The 23,723-nt window shown below is 37.3% G+C and overlaps 1 protein-coding gene across 1 annotated transcript in view; it reads left to right on the forward strand.

Annotated features, from left to right (window-relative positions):
• The window catches only part of TWSG1 (twisted gastrulation BMP signaling modulator 1), a 35,062-nt gene extending 12,087 nt beyond the window's left edge, over positions 1-22,975 (forward strand). Inside the window, exons 3-5 of the mRNA XM_079785246.1 lie at positions 10,590-10,689; positions 18,206-18,472; positions 21,340-22,975. Of these exons, the coding sequence (XP_079641372.1) occupies positions 10,590-10,689; positions 18,206-18,472; positions 21,340-21,521 (549 nt within the window). The 3' untranslated portion in view covers positions 21,522-22,975. The remainder of the gene's footprint in view (positions 1-10,589; positions 10,690-18,205; positions 18,473-21,339) is intronic.
• The last annotated feature ends 748 nt before the right edge of the window (positions 22,976-23,723 follow it).

The following is a 23,723-nucleotide window of genomic DNA, read 5'->3' on the forward strand; positions in this document are numbered from 1 at the left end:
TTTTTCCCTCTACATACTTTTGTGAGGCCTTATTCTCAGCGTTAAATAATATCAAAACCAACAAAAGAAACAGATTGACAGATGAAGTTAGTAGCGCTTGCTTGGGCCTGAAGTGTGCAAAATACCAACCTTCAATTGAAGATTTAGCCAATGAAATTTAGCAACAAAAAAGTCACTAATAGGCAGGTTAGTTAAAGAATTCCCCCTCCCCCTCACTTATCTTAGTTCACGGCACCCCACACAAGCTAAATAATATCAAGACCAACAAAAGAAACCGACTGACGGATGAACAAAGAAGTCACTAAGCAGGTAAGTTAAATATTTAGTTTTTGGTTTATTAAATACAATTATATATAACAATTATACATTTATGTTATTTAAACTATAAGTATCGCAAAATAATGTTTTTTCCTCAAAGTGACACACTACCCGAGTTATGCTCAGTTTTTTTGCGAAATTTGACACACCAAGCTCAAAAGGTTGCCCATCACTGGCCTAAGACCATCGGAAAACACAGATATTTACATTATGATTCATTAACAGTAGCAAAATTGCAGTTATGAAGTAGCAACGAAAATAATTTTATGGTTGGGGGTCACCACAACATGAGGAACTATATTAAAGGGTTGTGGCATTAGAAGGGTTGAGAACCACTGCTCTATACAGTCAAGAGAGGGAATATTTTCATCACTTTTAAAAGTTCCCTCGTGCTCCTCTGTAGTCAAAACTGGCCCCTCCATAGCCTCAGTGCCTGACTACCACCGATTTGATTTTTGTCTCTATAGTTTGACTTTTTCCAGAATGTCATAAACAGAATCATACAGTATGTAGCCTTTTGTTTTTCTCTGATTTCTTTCATCTAGTATAATGCTTTTTAGGTTCATCCACATTATTGTGTGTTTCAGGTATTTCTTTCCTTTGTATTGCTGAGTTGTAGTCTATTGTATGGTGGTACCTTAATTTGTTATGCATTTACTGGTTGATGGACATTGGATTGTTTCCAGTTTTTGGTGATTATGAATAAAGTTGATATATACTTTTACATATGGGTCTTTGTGTGAACATATGTTTCATTTCTCTCGAGTAAATATCTGTGAGAGAGATTGCTGAGTCACAAAAGCATTTTGATAGCCATTATCTCATTTGGATACCAAAGTTTATTAGGGTAAACCCAACAATACCACTTCTTATTTTTTTTAATAAATCTCTATTGTTCAGATTATTACTATTGTTCCACTTTTTCCCCCATAGCTCCCCTCCACCCGGTTCCCACCCCACCCTCTGCCCTTATCCCACCCCACTGTCCTCATCCATAGATGTATGATTTTTGTCCAGTCTCTTCCCGCACCCCCCTACACGCCTTTCCCCCTGAGAATTGTCAGTCCACTCCCTTTCTATGCCCCTGATTCTATTATCTCCACCAGTTTATTCTGTTCATCAGATTTTTTATTCACTTGATTTTTAGATTCACTTGTTGATAGATATGTATTTGTTGTTCATAATTTTTATCTTTACCTTTTTCTTCTTCTTCCTCTTCTTAAAGAATACCTTTCAGCATTTCATAAAATACTGGTTTGGTGGTGATGAACTCCTTTAGCTTTTTCTTATCTGTGAAGTTCTTTATCTGACCTTCAATTCTGAATGATAGCTTTGCTGGGTAAAGTAATCTTGGTTGTAGGTTCTTGCTATTCATCACTTTGAATATTTCTTGCCACTCCTGTCTGGCCTGCATAGTTTCTGTTGAGAAATCAGCTGACAGTTGTATGGGTATTCCCTTGTAGGTAACTATTTTTCTCTTGCTGCTTTCAAGATTCTCTCTTTGTCTTTTGCCCTTGGCATTTTAATTATGATGTGTCTTGGTGTGGTCCTCTTTGGATTCCTCTTGTTTGGGGTTCTCTGTGCTTCCTGGACTTGTAAGTCTATTTCTTTCACCAGGTAGGGGAAGTTTTTGGTCATTATTTCTTAAAATAGGTTTTCAATATCTTGCTCTCTTCTTCTGGCATCCCCCATAATTCGGATGTTGGTACACTTGAAGTTGTCCCAGAGGCTCCTTACACTATCTTCATATTATTGGATTCTTTTTTCTTTTTTCTTTTTTCTTTTCCGGTTGGGTGTTTTTTGCTTCTTTGTATTTCAAATCTTTGACTTGATTCTTGTGATCCTCTAGTCTGCTGTTGGATCTCTGTATATTATTCTTTATTTCAGTCAGTGTATGCTTAATTTTGGTCCTTTTTCATATCCTCGAGGGTATCACTAAATTTATCGGCGGTTTCTAGGAAATTCTTGAAAAACCTTATAACCGTGGTTTTGAACTCTATATCCAGTAGTTTGCTTTCCTCCATTTCTTTCATTTGTGACCTGTTTCTTTGTCTCCGCATTTTGGCTACTTCCCTGTGTTGATAGACTGGCTTTGTGTGCTAGGTGTCCTATAGGGCCCAGTGGCTCAGCCTCCCCAGTCACCTGAGGTGAACACTCTTGGTGCACCCCTTTGTGGGCTGTGTGCACAGTCTTGTTGTAGTTAAGCCTTGATTGTTGTTGGTATCACTGGGAGGAATTGACCTCCAGGCCAATTGGCTGTGAGGATCAGTTGTGTCTATGATGGGAGAACTTCTGTGCTGGAGACACCCTTATGGGGCAAGACTTACTTCAGTGGGGCTTTGGTGCTCACTGAGTCTGCCCCCTGAGTGTGTCCCTTATGGATCTGAGGAGTTGTAATCTGGATGGTCCCACTCTGATCCCTGGGTACACTGGCTCTTGGATCTCTAAGGAGGTGCTAATTTAGCCTCTGCCTGAGGCCACCCAGCAGGAGCTACAGAGAGATCTGCAAATTCCTCTTCTTTGTTTGGGGTTTGGAGGTGCCCAGATGAGGCCCAGCTGTGAAGCAATGCAAGCTGCTGTGGGGCCTTGGGCCTTCTTTTGGAAGTTCTGGGGCTCTCTGACCCAGCTGCAGTTTGTTAGGTAATTTTAGATTGCAAAGGGCCAGGCCATAGCAAAAGCCTCTGTGCACAGCTTGGATGGGGCGGAGTCTCAGGGAATCAACAGGGCAGAGCAAACAGCTATGGCTGATCCTCAGCCCTGCCCTAAGAGGCCCCAGGTCTCAGTGTCCCAGGGTAATTGCTGCAAGCACCTCTGAGAGAAAGCCGCCCTCGAGTTCTGCCTGATGCCAGACAGTCCAGTTTCTTCCCATATGAGTCTGGGTCCCCAGAGTCTCACCCGGAACTGGAGTTCAGAGCAGTCGAGAGCTTGTGTCTTCCTCCCGATTGAGAAAGACAACCACATACTCAGTTGCCAGCCCTTTCCGTGTGCGCGCCTCCATACCTCTGCACTTTACTTCCGCACATCCTCTGAGTCTCAGTGTGCTTTTTTCTTCCCTTTTAGTTGTAGTATTTCCACTCAGCCAGCTTTCCTGTGGTTCTGGATGATGTCCATTTTATCTTTTAGTTGTAGTTTTGAAGTGATTGTGCGAGGCAGCAATTTCAGGTGTTTATGCCACCATCTTGGTTTCTCCTACCACTTCCTTTTTATGACTGACAAAATGAGACTCAGTGTTATATGCTGTAAATCAGATTCTTCCTCAATTTATTAGTTTCCATCTCTAGCCTAGAAATTTGGAAGTTCATAAGATAAATTTTTACTCTTACAGTCTAGTCTTAGTCTTAGGTGAATGATAGTCCCCCTCCCCCATTTATTTTGCATAGAGGATTAAGATCTCACCAGAACTTTGAATAAGATTTTCTGGTAAAGTTGATTAAATAGTTATGTTAAGCCTTAGCCAGTTTTGCTCTGTGCTTAGAGTGTTGGCCAGAAGACTGAAAGGTCCCAGGTTCGATTCTGGTCAAGGGCCTGTACCTTGGTTGCAGGCTTGATCCCGGGCCCCGGTTTGGGCAGGTGCGGGAAACAACCAGTCAGTGTGTCTCTCTCACATTAGTGTTTCTCTGTCTCACCCTCCCTTCCAGTCTCTCTAAAAATCAATGAAAAAAAAATCCTCGGGTGAGGATTAACTAAATAAATAAGTAAAACCTCTGTCTTTTGGCATTCAAAAATTTGAAATTCTATGTCACATTGGAGGTTTTCCCTAGTAAAAATGTAGTAAAATACATTTTAAATGATTAGGCTCTGTCTCAAAACTTTACATCCTGCTAGATTTTCATTTCATATAAGCTTTTTAAGGTCTTGCCGAATTCTCTGGATACCCATGCTGGTAATATGAGATAGCTCAGATGTATAAAATTTTGTTTTCCATTTAGTATAACATTTTTGGTTTCTTTCATTATAAAATTATTGAACAACTAGAGGCCCTTTGCACGAAGATTCGTTCAATAGACCTTCCTTCACCTGCCTACTGGCATCAGTTTTCCTCCAGCACCGGGGACCCAGGCCTTGGCTCTGGCCACGGCCTTCTGCCTTCTTTCAGGGTGGGGGCTTGGACCCCAGCGGCGGCGGCAGCGTGAGGCGGGAGCTGCCGGGCCCCACGCCGCCATCCGCGATTGGGGCGCCACCGCCCCTCAGTGATAGGAGGGACCCGGGCGCCGCCGCTGCTCCGACCGCGATCGCTGAGGGGCGGACCCGGGCGCCGCCGCCACTCCCACCACGACTCTCACCGGCCCAATAGGCCACCCCGAGTCCCACCGCCCGCGCCTCTCAATGGCCGGATAGGCCACCCCGAGTCCCGCCCCCCAGCCTCCTGCCGGCCCAATCGTGGGTGTAGCGGAGTGATGGTTAATTTGCATATTACCCTTTTATTAGGTAGGATGTGATTACGCCACTTTAAGGAACATCTAGTATAGTCCTTCACACAGAGAACAGATGTCCTATTTCATTATTACACTGGCTCTCACATGTAAGAGCAGTGGTAGTAAGAACAACCTTGAGTCAGAAGGCCTGATGCCAGAGCCCCACTTGCGTGAACTCAATCGAATCAGTAACCTATTCCTTCTCAGCCTTTTCATCGGTACCGGCACCGTGAGCAACGGCTACACTTTTCCAGAGACTTGCAGACTAGGGAGCAGGTGATATGGTCATTAACTGACTAAAGCAACAGAAGAACTAACCATTAAATTCCAACTCACTGGTTTTGCAGCTCTTGACCAATGATACTTATTTTACCTTTACAAACAATGATTAAACTTGGGCAATAGCAGTTTTAATTGTATTCAGGTACTGAGAATGAATTATGTACCATTAATTAAACAACCTAAAGGATTATCTAAATTTAATTGTGGGCTCATTCTCTCTAAGAAAATAAATAACAATAATTATTGAAATACTAAATGAATAAGGAATAAGTTTCATATATCACATTCCAAAAACAGGCATATCAAACCAAAACTTGGGTCAAACCTTAGCCACTTACTAATTAAAGGATGTACAAATTTCATAACCTTACTTGAAAAATCAAATAATAACTATCTTACTAGGACTCTTTGAAATTCAAGATACTGCATATGAAACACTTAGCACATTGCTTGTTAGTGATAAAATAAAACCCTCTTTGGAACTTGGGGGAGGTGGTGCAGCAAATAAATGGAAGCATTGAGTCAGTCTTTTTTGGACTACGGTGAACTTTGTGATCACATGTTCCATTCAACTGAGCAGTACTCAAGTTTAGTTATAGTGAGGTTAGGAAAATATATAAATAGTCAAATTTTCCAAATAGAAAATTCAACATCTCAACACAACTTTTTTTTTTTAATTTAGTAAATGGGAGGCTTTGAAATAATAGTAAAATGGAAGATAATGACGTCTTTGAAGGTAGTGATGAAGGGTAAGAACATGGGCAAGGTGTGGAAGGGTCAGGAACTTAAGTCCTATTATGCAGCCATTAAATTATGTTGACAGATTTTTATAATAGGGAATTGCTTTTTTTTTTTTTAAAGCAGGACAGTATACACTCATTATTTTCTTAGAAATGCATAGTAATTTACCAAAGCGGGAGGAATTTTGGTGTTTTTTCCTTGTATTCTAGTAAATATTTTTTTTAATATTTATAAATCAAATAAATATCTAAAAAATGTTAAGGCATTACCTTTATCTTGACTCTAGCCTCTTTCTGGTTATGGAAGATTCATTTATATCCTCACAACTAAAACAACTAGCAGAAAAGATTTCTTTTTAAGTGTCTGGAAGAAAAGATTCTGCTGAACATTTTTAAATGGAGTAATTTTTTCTGTGATCCTTGATTCATCACAGAGAATTACATTTTGAGTTGTTTTGTTTTCTTTTGTATTTCCAATACTTAGATTCAAAGCACTTTAGAAATGTGTTTTATATTTTGAAACATTCATCCTAACCACAGTTTGCTTGCTGTCAAAAAATTAAAGTATACTTTTCCAAATATGTTTATGACCAAGTATTATTCAATAGTGTGATTTTAAAAGACATGTAAATTGAATAGGAAAGATGAATTACTTGGTGAATTACATGTGACTGTTATAATTATTTACACATGGAAATGAATTGTTTCCATTTTTTCTTGACTTAATAGTCATAAAGCAAATGATTACCATATATTTTTGCGCTCTTGATTTAAAGTTAGGTTTTTGAGATCCTAAATGTCGTGTGTTAAATTTGCCTGGAATTTTCTCCTGAAAAGTGAGAAGTTAAATGTATTTTCGAAAACTGAAAAGCTACAAATGCTGACTAAAAGGTTGGTGTGAGGATCTTGTTTTCCTTCTTTCCCAATCTCCTGAAAAGGATGCTGCATTCGTTATGAAGAATAGAGATTTTTTAAATATGTTCTGAGGCTTATTTACTTGTAAAATTTCTTAGTTTATGTGATTAAATTTGTTTTCTTAAAACAAATATTTTTTGGTCTTTTCTGTAGTAAGATGGAAAGACAGAAAAATATTTAGCTAACGTTGTTACTTGGCATTCAACTAGTTTTAACAGTCATTTTAATAGTATAGTAATAAAGTTTATATTTAAGTCACTTCCCCATGTCTCAGCTTTCTATAGCCTCTCACTTTGTATTCTATCAGTAAATTATAATCATTAAGTTTATCACTACTATACATTATTCTATTACACTGGCATGTAAAGGTACAGGCATCTATTAAGAGGGTGTGAAATAGATTTGAATCTTGAGGGCTGGGTAATCCAGGCAAGTTCAAGCATCTTTAATTTATTTTTATTTTTAAATTGATTTTTAGAGAGAGAGGAAAGGAGAGGGAGAGAGAGAACCATCCAGTGACAGTAAAACATCAATCGGCTGCCTCCTGCATGCCCCCTACCTGAAATGGAACCCACAACACAGGCATGTACCCTGACCAGGAATCCAGCCAGCAACCTTTCCGTGCCTGGCCCGACCAACTGACCGCACCAACCAGGGCTCAAGCAACTTTTAGTCATAGTTTTAACCTTCCATTAGTTAGCAGTAATCTTAGGATATCACTCACCCTGTCATAGTTTTAACCTTCCATTAGTTAGCAGTAATCTTAGGATATCACTCACCCTGTCATAGTTTTAACCTTCCATTAGCTAGCGGTAATCTTAGGATATCACTCACCCTGTCATAGTTTTAACCTTCCATTAGCTAGCGGTAATCTTAGGATATCACTCACCCTTTCATTCCAATTTAAAACACCTCACAAATACCTGACAATAAAAGGCATAATGAATGCTTTACAAACTTAGTTTTTCTAATGGAAGCTATTATTGACATTTATTTAAAAATTATTTAGCATAGCATACATTAATTCATTTAACAGGCTACCATTTGGAAATTGATAGATAGGAAAAAGGAGAAACATTCTTTGAATAAATTTGTTACTTTTCTAAATCATTTCTCCCGAGCTAAGTAGATAATGTAAATATAAGCAAATAAAATAGTGAAGGGATATTTTCTGTGTAAAATGTAAATTAAAAATTTAAAAGAACCTTTATTTCTTGTGACTAGGTGGCAACCTTTATAATACTAAAAACCAAAAGTATCAACATCCTTAACTCTGATGGTGTTTTTAAAAAAATGTGTACTCAGAAAATGTTATCTCATACCAAAGACAGGACAGACAGGTCTTCATGGAGAAACAAGTCACAAAGATCACTTTTTTTTTTTTTTTAATATATTTTATTGATTTTCCACAGAGAGGAAGGGAGAGGGACAGAGAGCTAGAAACATCGATGAGAGAGAAACATCGACCAGCTGCCTCCTGCACACCCCCTAACGGGGATGTGCCCGCAACCAAGGTACATGCCCTTGACCGGAATCGAACCTGGGACCTTTCAGTCCACAGACCGACGCTCTATCCATTGAGCCAAACCGGCTTTGGCACAAAGATCACTTTTGGTGACTGTGTTTTTCTAGATTTCCAAGTAAGTTTGAGCTTCTCTGAATCAGGCATCACCAGTTTTGTGATGAGGCATCTGAAATTCTCACAAAATCTCTGCCCATTTAGTCCTTCTCTTATAGGTCTAGCAAAGTTACCTATATGTGAAAAACAGCCCGACCCTACAGAATTCCATAGTATTAAAATATTATAATTGGTACTTATTGTGTCTCAGATATGCATTGACATCAAACTAAATAGTTAGAATAGTACAAGTGTTGATTCTTGAAAGTGCTGTATAATAGGGGACTTTTGGAGAAGAAAAATTAGGAATTACATGTCAGTGTTTATTATCAGTGTGATTAAATATCAGTGACAAAAACATGTAATTTTAGAATGATGAAGTGACTCCAGTAGTATATAAATGTAATAAGATGAATTTAATAGGGGTAAATATTATGTGCTGTGTTTAAGTTCTCATGACCCAGGGAAAGCCAAGTAGGCGATGGTGGCTACAGAATTTCCCTTTAAGTTGGGTTTGTTTAGGAGTGTCTGTCTGGTGTTAAGGGCAAAAGGAATTATCTTGAATCTTCAGTTATGAAGCAAGCTGTATTAATTAGTTTTCATGGAGTAACCACCTTAGAGTTTAGTGGTTTAAAACAATAATCATTTCTGGGGTCTCTGTTCTGCTCCATTGACCTATATGCTGGTTCTTGTGCCAGTATAAGGCTGTTTTGATGCAATAGATTTGTAATATAATTTGATATCTGGTATTGTGATTCCTCTAATTTTGTCATTCTTTCTCAAGATTGCTGTGGCTATTTAGGGTCTCTTTCAGTTCTATATAAATTTTTAGTATATTTGTTCTAGATCTGTGAAATATGTTCATGGTAATTTAAAAGGGATATGTTGGAATCTATAGATTGCTGTGGGTAATATGGGCATTTTAATGATGTTAATATTTCCAACCCATGAACATGGTATATACTTTGACCTGTTTCCTTTTTCAATGTCCTGTAGTTTTATGAGTACAGGTCTTTTACCTCCTTGGTTAAGTTTATTCCTAGGTATCTTATTTTGTTGTTGTTGTTGCAGTGGTAAATGGAGAGTGTTGGCTTTTTTTAGTTTCTCTGAGAGTTCATTATTGGTATACTAGAGACCCAGTGCATGAAATTCATGCACTTGGGGGGGGGGGGGGAGGGTCCCTCAGCCCGGCCTGTGCCCTCTTGCAGTCTGGGAGCCCTCGGGGGATGTCCAGCTGATGGCTTAGGCCCAGAGTGGGCCTAAGCCGGCAGTCGGACATCCCGCCACCACTGCGCTCGCCAGCCGTGAGCCCAGCTCAGGGCTTCTGGCTGAGCGGCCTCCCCATGTGGGAGCGCACTGACCACCAGGGGGCAGCTCCTGCATTGAGCGTCTGCCCCTGGTGGTCAGTGGGCATCATAGCGACCGGTTATTCCACAGTTCAGTCAATTTGCATATTAGCCTTTTATTATATAGGATAAAAATGCCATTGATTTCAGGATGTTAAATTTGTATCCTGCTACTTTGCTAAATTATTTATTAAATCTAGTAGGTTTTTGGTGGAGTCTTTAGGGTTTTCTATATACAATATCATGTCATCTGTGAATAATAACAGTTTTACTTCCTGCTTTCCAATTTGAATGCCTTTTATTTTTTATTTTTTCTGCTTGCTGTGGCTAGAACTTCCAGCACTATGTAGAATAAGAGTGGTGAAAACAGGCATCCCTGTCTTGTAAGTGTTCTTAAGAGAAATGCTCTTAGTTTTTGCCCATTGAGTATGATGTTGGCTATAGGTTTTTTATATATGACTTTTATTATGTTGAGGTATATTCTCTCTATTCCCACTTTGCTGAAAGTTTTTAGTCAAAAATGGGTGCTGGATTTTGTCGGGTGGAGAACTGAAGTTTTGTTTGAAAACAGAAACATGTTTTTCCATGAACTGAGATTTGACTGTACAATGAGGTATCACTTCACACCTGCCAGAATGGCTACCATCAATAAATCAACAAATGACAAGTGCTGGCGAGGCTGTGGAGATAAGAGAACCCTAGCACACTACTGGTGGGAATACATACTGATGTGCCATTGTGCCTCACCGACCAGGCATTATGATGATTCTCTCTCATCATTGATGTTTCTACCTCTCTCTCCCTCTTTCTTCTTCTTTCTTTTTAATGTACTTTTAAAAAATTATATGAAGAGTAAATTACTATAAATGCAAATATTGTATGTTTTTTTACTGCAAATAATGAACAATTTTAAATACAGTTATTTGGAATTTTAAGTTTGAACGTCTATCTCTAGGAGCTCTGCCAGTGCCGACCTGGAGAAGGAAATTGTTCCTGCTGCAAGGAATGTATGCTGTGTCTTGGGACCCTCTGGGATGAGTGCTGTGATTGTGTTGGTAAGTTGACATGAAGTAAAGTTTCTTAATATTTCTTATCTGAGAGTCCTGACTGCAAGTGATTTTAAAGAATATAAATATATAGACAAGGGTGTGAATAAGATATAATAGGTAGCCCTCGCTGGTGTGGTTCAGTTGGTTGAGCATCATCCCATGCACCAAAAGGTCAGAGCACATGCCCAGGTTGCAGGCTCAATCCCCAGTGAGGGGCTTGCAGGAGGCAGCCAACCAATGTTTCTCTTTCACATCGATGTTTCTCTCTACCTCTCCCTTCCTCTCTCTCTCAAATCAATAAAAACATTTTTTAAAAAAACATAAGTATATAGAACATTATTTTATATTATATTTGCTTTATTAGATGGTATTTACATATAGGGTGGGGCAAAAGTAGGTTTACAGTTGTGAGTACATAAGAGTTTATTCTTGTATTATTTTTTATTATTTTCCATATGAAAAACTGTAAACCTACTTTTGCCCTACCCTGTTTATCTGTATTTTTATAGAAAATGGTCTTAGAGGAAATTAAAAGTGCTTATTCTTAGGAAGTAGGAGTGGAGGAAAAACGGGATTTTTTTTTACTTTTTAATTTTTTTTACACTGTTGAATTTTTTATAAGAAGCATGTCTTATAGTTGTAAATAAAAAATAAGTACTTAGCATGTTAAAAAATATATAGATTATCTTCCTTTATATAAGATTTCACTAAAAGATCCTTCAGAAACTAAAATCTGTTTTTAAGGTTTTCTGAGGAAAAGTCTATATAGTGTATTAAATAAAAAAATAGCAAGTTGCAAAAGTGTGTTTATGGAATGCTATCATTTGTAGGTTTGTTTGTTTGTTTTGGAAAGAGAGGAAGGGATAGAGAGATAGAAACATCTATCGGCTGCCTCCTGTATGCCCCCACTGGGGATCAAGCTCACAACCCGGGCATGTGCCCTGACCAGGAATCAAACCAGGGATCTCTTGTTCATGGATCAATGCTCAACCACTGAACCACACTGGTCGGGCACCATTTGTGTTTTAGAAAGAAAACTTAACATAGGCTGTTGCTAGAGAAATATTCATCATCCTCTCTCTGGTCAGTTAATTCTTTTCTAGCCTTAAAACTGAGTTCAGGTGTCTCCTTGTCTCAGAAACCTTCCTCATTTGACAGAATTGGATCCTCTGTGCTCTTCAGATTGCTTCTGTTACATGATGTTGTACATGATACTGTAACTGTTATTTTGCATGTCCTTCCTAATAGAGTATAAACTTTTTAAGAACAGGGATGGTGTCATATTGACACCAAATTAATCTTGTAAAATTAATCTCTATTTTTATGAAAGTGGTATATATGTACATATTTTAGATATATGCATACAATGCCAAAGTAACCCTGTGTCATGCTTCTTTTCAAATCCTTTGATCCTGTGCCAGAGACAACCACTTTCATCTTTTCAGTATTGTATTAGTTCTATAATTCTAAATAATATCCTTATGTTATTTTCGTGATTCTTTGAAGTTAGAAACTATTGACTTCTTATTATGGTAGATGATGATTTAACTCTCTTTATCTCTTATCTTTCCAATATAGTTTTATCACTACTTCTAGTTAAATCAGTAATTTAACAACCCATTGAGTAAAATAGTATTACATACTAGTTTGATACATAATGGTGTAAACACTGATTTATTAAATGAATAATCCTAGTTTTTGTCTTTTTGTATTGGAGTATACGAACTGAGAGATTTCCTTATCTTTCAGGCTTTGTATTAATGTTTAAAATTTTGGCTATTGTTTTTGATTTCCAAGAGCCCTCTGTGAATGTCCCTTTTGGGGAACATACTATTTTTGTGTTATATTTTTTTTTTCTTACCTTTCTGGGACTAATAATTACAGAGTTTGGTTGTTGTTAAAGTTTTTCCTTCTACTCTTTGCCCTATTTCCATTTCCTCAAATGTCTGGTGATCCTGGGCCATCTATTCATATGTAAAACTTAGTCCCTTTTTTAAAAAAATTTGCTTTCCGAGTTTGGGTGTCATCCTTGCACAGGGGCCATGCTAATCTTCTCTGTCATTCCAATTTTAGTGTGTGTGCTGCCGAAGTGAGCACAGGCTCAGTCACTTAGGGCGTGGAATCTAGTTTGCCTCATTCTCAGGTGAGTGGAGGATGAGCTGGCTTGTTCACGGAGGAGCCCTCTCTACCTCACTGTCTATAGATCTTTCCCTTCAGGGTTGTGCAGCTTTTTCAGAGAAGGATCAGTGAGTTTCTTGCCTGGGGTGGAACTGGAGTGATTTGGCTGGCTGCAAATGTTCTGGGATTCCAAGGGGCCGTGTCAGCATACTGTCATTTACTCTTCTGTTTCTTTTCATCCTCATCTCCACTCTCTCGTTCAGGGCTTCTTTGGTTTAATTTTTGTAAGAATAGCCCTCTCAGCTCCTGTAGTTGTGGAGAAGGGAGAAAGGTCGTGGAAGCATAACTATACTCACATAAGCTTGCCTCTGCCGTAAGGCCTGGTGTCTCCAACTCCTGGGTCTTCCCAGAAGTCCGTGGCTGCATTTGCCTGGGAGGGAGACTGCTGAGTCCGTTACATTTCGCTCTTATGTTCTTCCAAGGTGGAGTTGGTGTTTCGGTTTGTTTTTCCTCACTGTTTCGTAGTGAATTCTGAGAGAACCAGGACAGAAGTATCTTTCCCTCTGTGGTCTTAGACTAATCTTGTTATTTCTAACAGCCAGTATAGTGTCTAGCACATAAAAGGTACTCCAGCACATAGAAGTGTTTTATGACTGTTAAATAAATGAATTCTTGGGGGGTGGGGGCATACATGGGGAGGGGTTTGGGGTGAAAATGGGGGATGAGGACAATTATATGATACCATAATAAAAATAAAATAAAAATTATTTTAAAAATAATAATAAATAAATAAATAAATAAATGAATTCTTAATGTATTATTCTCCCAAGATGACCAGTTTATTCTATGCATTTGATGGCTATAATTATTTTTATTATGTCAGGTCAACTAAAAGAAGCTTTGAGTTATTTTATATCAATAAATGTAAGTTAATTTAATATGTACAATGAAAGCAAAATAAGCATATTAACCCCTAATATGCATATATAAGCATTTAATTTAAACATGGATGCCAAACACACAAGTGCATTGCACTTATAGCATTGCCTAAAATAACGTGTGTGAGTGTGGGGTGTGTGTGTGTGTGTGTTAACCATCGCACAGTGGTAACAGTGTCATTCAACTTCTAGGAAAGGAAGTCTGTAATTCTTCTACTGAGTAAGAATAATTATACATGCTCATATCTCTACAATTTTAGAAGCAACTTGTGTTTTTCTGGGCTAGTTACCATTAAAAAATTATTGTCCTTTAATGATTGAATACCAGTTTTAAATTTTGAATGAGTTTATAATGTAACTTAATCTTTCATTTTAAATTCAGTTAATCTTTCTATTTCTAGGATAAAATGTAGATATTTCAGTTTCTTTTGTACAGCAGTACTCTTTTCCTCGTAGGCACTTCTCTTCCAATTTAGGCTTTTTTGATGTCCTTTGCAAACCTGTGGCCACTCCTCCCTTCTAAGTTGAGACACTCCCCATACTTTTCATGGGTGGTGCCCAGACCTCTGAAAGGACCAAATTAGAGGACAGCCTTCCCTTCCTGTTTAACTGTGGACTTTCAGCTCATATGTTGTCTGCCAGGCTTTGTCCTCCAGCTGCCTTGTACAAGAGCATTAGTTTCTCTCTTCTGACTTTCTCTTAAGGCAAGAGTAACCACTATAGCTCATTTTCATCCCTGCCGTCCAATCTGTTCCTCAGATCCCATGGATTTTGGAACCTAGATCTCTACCACAGGTTTTTTTTTTGTTTTTGTTTTGTTTGTTTTGTTTTGGTGGAAAATGAGGACATCTGTAATAATGTAAACAATAAAAATAAAGTTAAAAGAGAGAGAAAGAAATAGTATCAGAATTCTGTGTACTGAAAGGATTTGAAATGCTTGCCTTGTCAACTGTTGCCATCTGTTTCCTGATTTTTTGGCCTCCCTGACTGTCATATGCAGAGCCACTTTCTTTAACATTTTTAGTATAATTAGTATTTAAATATTTTTGTTGTGAGAAAATGCCACAAAGTAACAAACTATCTCAAGAAAATGATCATGAAAAGAAAGGAGAGCTCCAAAAATAAACTCTCTAGTTAACTAAAGAAAAGCTCTGTAATAATGATAAACTTCAGGATAATGGTGAGATGCTTCCCAGAAAGGTTTTACTAACTGATTTAAACTATGGGTGGTTAGCACCTCTCCACAGAAATTGACCCATTGTACATAATGAATATGGACAACTAAAGAATTTACAGAAATTTTAAAAGGTGACTCCTCCCTCCAGTAGGATAGCCCCCACGAAAAAATACAGAACTTGAAGAGTGCTTCAGGCAGGAAATGGAGGGTGCCACAGAAAACTATTACCTGGCAAGCATTTACTTCATGCTTATAGGTGTGTGTTTTTGTTGTTGTTGTTTTTAAAATATATTTTACTGATTTTTTACAGAGAGGAAGGGAGAGGGATAGAGAGTTAGAAACATCGATCAGCTGCCTTCTTGCACACCTCCTACTGGGGATGTGCCTGCAACCAAGGTACATGCCCTTGACCAGAATTGAACCTGGGACCTTACAAGTCTGCAGGCCGACGCCCTATCCACTGAGCCAAACCGGTTAGGGCCATGCTTATAGGGTTTAATGCAGTGTATTGAGAGTTAAATTAGAATTGTTTTTGACCTAAGTTTATTAAATGCACAAAACTCCAAAACAGTTTTTTTTTAATGCAATGAAATCTGTAATGACCACTGGAGTTTCTTTAAAGTCTCAGTAGCCCTAACTGGTTTGACTCAGTGGATGGAGCATTGGCCTGCAGACTGAGGGGTCCCAGGTTCGATTCTGGTCAAGGGCACATGCCTAGGTTGTGGGCTTGATCCCCAGTGGGGGACGTGCAGGAGGCAGCCAATCAATGATTCTCTCTCATCATTGATGTTTATATCTCTCTTTCCCTCTCCCTTCCTCTCTGAAATCAATAAAGATATATTTAAAAAATAATAAAATAAAGTCTCAGTAGATGTTGAGTTTAATTCTTCTATTGAACTAAGTTGTTTGCCTTTTTATCTCTGATTACTGATTTTCATTAATTATAGAATCTGAAAGAAGAATATACCATGTACATTTATATAAACAAATATTCTAAGTATTATTCAAATTATTATCAGAGAAGTGAACATGAACTCAGGCTGCATCATAATCTTGGCTCTAGTCCTAGATTATATAACATTGGACAAATCATTTAATTTAACTGGGCATATTTCCTCCTTTATGAACAAAGGAGTCATATTTGATCATTTAATTCATGACTCTGTCACACAACCTAAATCATAAAAGTTCAGGCATATTGAAAGGTTTTACAAAGAGCATGCACACAACCTTGTTATCCTCAATTCTGGCATGTTCCTTAAACTAAAAAAATGTGGAAAACATATGAGATGGTTTTTCCTTCTAAGTTTATAAAATATAGGAATTTATAAATTTCATCTAACTTTTCAAACTTTTAATCTGGGAAAGAAGAAAAACTCCACTTTTGACCTAATAGATGCTAAGCAAGAATGAAACATAATTTAGTCTTTAAAAGTATAATATTGCCTGGACTATGTGTCTCGGTTGGGCATGGTTCTTTGGGGTAGCTCTTTTCTACTCCACATAGTGTCAGCTGGGACAGCTCGAAAGCCGGGTTTGGTTAAACAACTCTCTCTTCTATAACAAGATTCCTCTAAAAAGTTTCTATGGTCACCATTTCTTATTCTTTTCTGCCATTTTCTCTTTTAAAAAATACTTTTTAAAAGAAGTCATTTTGAGATAATTTTAAATGTAGAGAAAATTTGCCAGGTTAAAAAGACTCACTTACCCCCTCACCCTGATTCCCCAGTTATTAACATTAATGAATTTGCTCCATTACTTAGTACCCCTGACTCTCTCCATTTCCCTGCACACACACACATTTATGGGCACACACCCTCATGATCATTCATCTCTTTTGAACGTTTGGAAAGCAGGCTTGACAGATGATGTCCCATCATTACTAAATACTGCAGTCTGTATTTTCCAACAACAAGGATATTCTCCTACATAACTAGCATATAACCCTCCCAATCACAAACCCCACTTATATTTTGCCAACCGTTTCAACAGTATCTCTTGTTTCTTTCTGGTCCAGGATTTTATTTATTTAGTTGTCCTATCTCTTCAGACTCATTCAACTGAAACATTCTCTTAGTCTTTCCCTTGGTGGTTTAATGACTACAGACTTTATGTTACATAGGATGATCCTCAGTTTTGATCCACCTAATGTTGACTGATGTTCATACTGAAGTCACACATTCTTGGCAACAGTATCACCAAAATGAAGCTATGCAGGACATTAAGGGACACACAACATCAAACTGTCCCATAACTGACGATGTTAACCTTCATCTCCTGGTTACACTAGTGTCTGCCAGATTTTTCCACATTTATTAACCCCTTTGTAATGGATTAGTATTGTGTAGAGAGTTTTCCAAGAGTACATCAATATGTTCCTCATCAAACCTCCACCCACTAGTCTTACTATCCATTGACAACTTCCATCTGCATCATACACTTCTATGGTGGTTGCCAGGATTTTCTGTTTCCTTCATTCCTTCTACATTTATCAGTTGGCACTCAAGTAAAAGGAAGAGCTTTCCATTCTCCTCCATGTCCTCATTCACATATTTATAATATAAGGACTCATCAATTTCTATTTTATTCACAAAGTGGTAGTCCATTCCTGTCATTACTTATTTTAGTGGTAAATTATCGATTTGGCCAGTGGGGTAGCCCCTTCTGGTTGCCTCCTGTGTTTTTCAACATGTCCCACCCTTCTTTACTTTCTGGCACGCAAAGGCTCATTTTGTTTTTTTGTGTGTGTGTGTGTTTTTTTTTTAATATATTTTATTGATTTTTTACAGAGAGGAAGGGAGAGAGATAGAGAGTTAGAAACATCGATGAGAGAGAAACATCGATCAGCTGCCTCCTGCACACTCCCTACTGGGGATGTGCCCACAACCAAGGTACATGCCCTTGACCGGAATCGAACCTGGGACCTTTCAGTCCGCAGGCTGACGCTCTATCCACTGAGCCAAACCGGTTTTGGCACAAAGGGTCATTTTGTACTTTCCAGGATCCATCCCTAGAATCATTCTTTTCTCCAAGGACTTCTGGTTCCTCTTAGTGGAGGATGGGTACTTAGAAAACAAGTATGGGCACTCCGTGTGCTTGATGCTCCTGATGTGTCATCTCTTCAAGTCCCTCTCAACAGCAACAAAAGCTAGAAAAATAAGTATAATGCTAGACGTCACATAATTTTAATATGTTGGAGCTTTGATTGCAGAGCAATAACTAACAAGAGTTCACGACATTACAATTACTGAAAAGAGTAAACTTATTCTCTTTGCCTTCGCACCCCCAGGTATGTGTAATCCTCGAAATTACAGCGACACGCCTCCCACTTCAAAGAGCACAGTGGAGGAGCTTCATGAGCCAATCCCTTCTCTCTTCCGGGCACTCACCGAAGGAGACACTCAGTTGAACTGGAACATCGTTTCCTTCCCTGTTGCTGAAGAACTGTCACATCATGAGAATCTGGTTTCATTTTTAGAGACTGTAAACCAGCCACACCACCAAAATGTGTCCGTTCCCAGCAATAATGTTCACGCACCTTATTCCAGCGACAAAGGTAATTATTGCCAACAGTTGACTTTTTCTATCCTGCCCCCTCACTTTCTGTGTGGTCTGTGAAGCCTATATTGAGGTTATCTTTTTAAAGTAGCTTTTTGGTTTTGAGTTTGTATACTCTTAAGTAAACTATGGATTTTAACAACCCCAAATCCCTGAGTAGATAAGGAGGCATGTCAAACATATTGTCACAAGTCCTTCATATTTGCAATGATAGAGGCTATAGTAGGAGATAGATACATGGTCCTAATTTTGAAATATGTGTTAGATTTTAATTGTTCTTTTCATAAGATAGTAACAGAGCTGCTTACTTACTACAGTATTGCTCACCATCAGGTAACATTCAAACTGTCCTTAGAAATCAGGTTTTCATGATAGCCTTGGTACCACAAATGATGCCAGGTTATCAGCTAAATTTCCTTATAAGCAAGATGGTATTACAGACATCTAATTTCCAGGTATAAATTAGCCACATCCAGTTCTCCGTGAGTAATATTGGTCAGAAGAGAAACTAAAGGAAAGAATGACATATACAACTTTGAGAAACATATTAAAGAACACTTGTTAGGATAGGTCATACTTTTATTTTGGAATGAAAAAGGCATGTAACTTTTAAAGTCTATGATATTTTCAAATAAAAAGTTTTACAGTTTTATTGTGGAAGAATAAGGCAATTATGAGAATTACAGTCATTTCTCAAACTATGAGGTGAATTATGCATAAACAGTATAATTTGTGCTCTTTTTTTTTTCCTTCCATTTCAATCCTACCTGTCTAAAATTGTATGAACTTTGGCCATTGATAGTAAAGGCAAAACAGCTGTTGTTAATCATACAACAGCTGTTGTAAGAATAAGTAAGAATTCTTATTTCCGTTCAAGTTGAAGTACTCCATAAGACAAATTCTTATGGAAGGTGTCATAAATGAATGGAACATGTCTTGCTACCATTTTCCCCATGATTATAATGTAAATAATCAACATAATAGATATTAAATAATAATCATAAAAATTTCCCAAAGATCATTTAAATTCATGAAATAATAATCAGGAAAGTTATTATCCTTCAAGACAGAGCTCAAGTTTCTCCTCTGTGACACCTTCCCTAGATGCCCGTCCCCCCAGGTAGAGTTAGCCACTTCCTACTCCTCCCACATTTACAGTTTGATTTGTTGTCTGTTAACTTACAGGTCTAACAATTTCTACTTAGTTCCTTGAAATCTCTGATTACTCTTTGACTCCCTCATAGCTATTCCCTAGAAGATATTCAATAAATAATAGTAGAATAAGTAACGAAGTGAGTTTGGTAGGTACCAATCACTTGGAGATTTAAATGCTCCCCCACCTAACTGACTCACTGGTGACCCCTGTAGTTTGCCTGGCATAGTGCTCTGCCAGTCCCCTCAGTTTCCCTCTTTAACCAGATCCCATCTTCTATCCACTGCAGTCAGACTTGCCTCCACTCCATCCCTGTGCACACTACACTCATCTCCTTGTGACTTCCCTTATTTTGTTACGTGGTAGCTTTGCTTTTAATTCTTCCTAATACAAGTCCAGTTTTTTGCCATTAAGCCTTCCCTTATTATCCAGACCCCTGGTGATTTATCAGTTCTATAAATGGCTTTGTGAAATAACTTAGCCTTTAGTCATATACTCTCTATTAATGGTTTGTATTGTCCTTTATTTATTTATTTGTTTCAGATAAATAAATCCTCCGAGCTAGGTAGTCATATGGGGTTAACCACCAGGAGAACTTAAATTGAAACAATCAAAAGTGGTTGCTTGGAAAGCAGGACTAGAAATTGTTAATAGTAAGAAAAGTATTTTCTCTTTTTTTTTTGACTCTGCAGTTGAACTTTTTATTTTAATAAAATCAGAATATGCACAACACATACTGTGCTAGCATCTAAAATAATACAATAAGCAATTACTAAAGCTACAGTGACTTGAGGTTCAGTCCTTACATTCAGCAAGTTTAAATCCATTTTTACATTTTTGAGACCTTATAACTGAAAATATTGCTTACTAATAGAACTTGCTCAAATGCTATTGCTGATTGTACAAGTCACTGATTATGCCAGGGGTCCTCAAACTTTTTAAACAGGGGGCCATAGTTTGAGGACGCCTGGATTATGCCAATACAACAAAGATAACCACATTTTTGAGGATTTCAATGTGCCAGACATTTAATGGGGGAAAATACACACAACTAAACAAAACTCGCACAACAAACATCTGAGAATCTGGACACTACATATCAGTGTTTTGAAGTATTTCATTAATATCTTAAGACAAGTGTATCAAAACCTTGGCATGATTTAATTTCAAGTCAGTTTTGTTTTTACTAACATCAGAAAGTTATGACTACACTGCCAATGCCCAGTCTGCTTAATTTAACTTAAGAGTTTAATAGCTAATGCTGAATTGTACCAAGCATTGCTAGTCATTCATCATCATTTGAATTACTTAAGTTTGTTTTATTTTATTATGAATTCTCTGTATATGTTCAGAACAGTATTTTTCAAACCTCTTTTAGTTGGAAAATTCTCTCATAGGAAATCTTATCAGAAATGTCCAGTTTAAAAGACACATGTTGTTAAGCCCAGTAATCTAACTTTCAGATCAAAGTCTGAAACCTAATAAAGTGACTAAGTAAGGCCTTTGCGTTCTTCAGCTGGGATGGGAGACTCTGGCTTCCTTCTCCATGTAGTTAACAAATGAGATCTTTTTTTCCTATACTTCATCTGTTGTTCTGTGCAGACTAGCAATAAGAGAACTAAGATAAAATAACTGTTAATAATATCCAGCTAAGTACTAAAGCAGTTTATTTCTTATTTCTTGCTCTAAAATCTTAATTTTTTATTTTTCAGAACACATGTGTACTGTGGTTTATTTTGATGACTGCATGTCCATACATCAATGTAAAATATCCTGTGAGTCCATGGGGGCATCCAAATATCGCTGGTTCCATAACGCCTGCTGCGAGTGTATTGGTCCAGAATGTATTGACTATGGTAGTAAAACTGTCAAATGTATGAACTGCATGTTTTAAAGAAAGCAAAGAAATGGAAACCAAAGCAATTGAGTCAAAAAGAAAGGTACGAAAAGCTTTTCACTGATGTCTGCTGGTTGCATCAGAATGCCAGCAGGTTAAGAAGATGTGAAGAATTTGGACTGAGTTGCTTTTAAAGTACGTCAAATTCAGCAATGTTTTAAATTGTGATAACTGCTCATCTTGATTTTACTGTCCACCAGCAATAAGCCCCTTCTTCTGTTTGTTTCCCATTAGTATACTGGGGATTCTAAAGGGAAACAAACATAAAAATACATGTTCAGCTTTGGTCACATGAGAAGCAATTGCACGGAGAATACTTGAAAGAGCTGAGGTTTCTAACAGAAAGCCTGATGTCCTTTTCTGCTAACATGCCGAAAACCTTTTGTGTGGGAAGTGTTAGAGCATGTGAACATAAGTTATGATTTCTTCATGTACTACTAGGACACTTATTTTTATAGTTGTACGCCATTCTTTACTGTGCCTTGTTCATCTGTTCTATAAATAGTGTAGATATCCAAATGCATTACCCTGAGAATTCATTAAAATCATCATAAAAAGCTTCATTTCAAACCTTTTTATGTTGATTTTAGAAAGTAAATGCTTATTATGTTTTACAATTTAAAATTTTTACTAATAGAATCCATCCTATAATGGGAAAGCATTAGGGAAGGTTTCTCCTTCTCTTCCATCCCCCTGCCCAAAGTGCTGCTGTAGGTAGTAATGAAGAATATTTACCAAGAATTTCAGGGCACACTTAGAAACTGCAGTAAATATGCTGCTAGAATAAATCGTTAGGAAGTTCAAGCATGTCTCTGACTTAAGGTACCAGCGTAAAGAGCACTAGGAATGGGAAGTGACTGCCAGATCAGACTCCGCGTAGAGCAGCAAAGAAACAATTTGTCCCTCGTACAGAAATGGCAAAGATGAAAGATGAAGCCTGAGCCCACCCGGCCTCAGCACACACAGCCACGTTCTGCTATGGATGAGTGCTAGGAGGGGCTAGAGAAGAAAACTCACGGGTATGAACTGGAAGGTCGAAAATACTGGGGATTCTAATGGGAAACAAACGTAAAACTATTTACATTAATTATTTTGTTACCTTGTAATCTTTTTTTAGGTTTATATCTAGATCAAATGTTCTTATTAAATATCATACAGTAGGAGGTTAAGATTATGAAACAAAAAAAATCATTGTTCAAGATAACATTAACTTCAAATACACTACAGAACATTTTGTCAGCTTTTTACATAATGCTTCAATAAAGATAAGCTTAGCTACTATGTGCCCTTGCAATCTTCAAGCATCTAAAACATATTTATATTACAGAGACTCTTAACTTTACAAAATTATTCATTTCTCAAATAGGACACATTTGAATTACACATAACTTTTTAGGAATACCTTTGTATGTCTAAATATTTACTACATAAAAATAGATGATGCTATTAGACACTTTGTATTTGTATTCATTATCTGACCAGTAGTGAGTTACAAAATCATATGTACTACGATGATGAGCTATTCTCATAAAGTTAGAAGCCTTAATATCTTTTCTGCTCTTTCAGGTAACTCTAATGAATACTCAAGGTACGTTAGCTTTTTATAAAGTTGAAATTTAGATAATGAATGTTTTTTAATAGGAAGACATTGGGATATCCTTTTCTTACTTTTACCTAGAATGCCTCTGTTTAAAGTGCCTTAAAACATTTTAGCTCCCTTTCTTCATTAATACCAATAAAGGTGAAGGTTTTCTTGAACTTAAAAAAATTTTAAAGGAATCTGTAGCCTGTTGGTTCATTCAACTTTGCAGTTTTTCAAATTTATCTATGAATAGAGGAATTACTCTATGAATAGAGTAATTTCATATTTATCTATGAATAGAGGAATACTTCTGAGTTTATTAACAACATGCTTAATGTGTGTGTGTTTTTAAATACAGTAACAAACTTTTTAAAACTGCATTTATCATCTTTTTTAGGTCTTCATCATTTAATTTTTAAATGTACTTTATCTTTTTACCCTTACATTGGGAAGATAATTTCTTGACCCATATTATGTTTTAATTGATTTTTCATATTCTCTTTCTTCCAATAGAAATTATCCCTAAATGTAATGCTTAATTTTTCTGGCTTATGAAGGTGTTGAAACATAGAGTTCACCTGAAACATTCCATTTCAGGTTTTGAATTACAATATTTT

This window comes from Cnephaeus nilssonii (genome assembly GCF_951640355.1).
Source record: "Cnephaeus nilssonii genome assembly, chromosome: 11".
NCBI lineage: Eukaryota > Metazoa > Chordata > Mammalia > Chiroptera > Vespertilionidae > Cnephaeus > Cnephaeus nilssonii.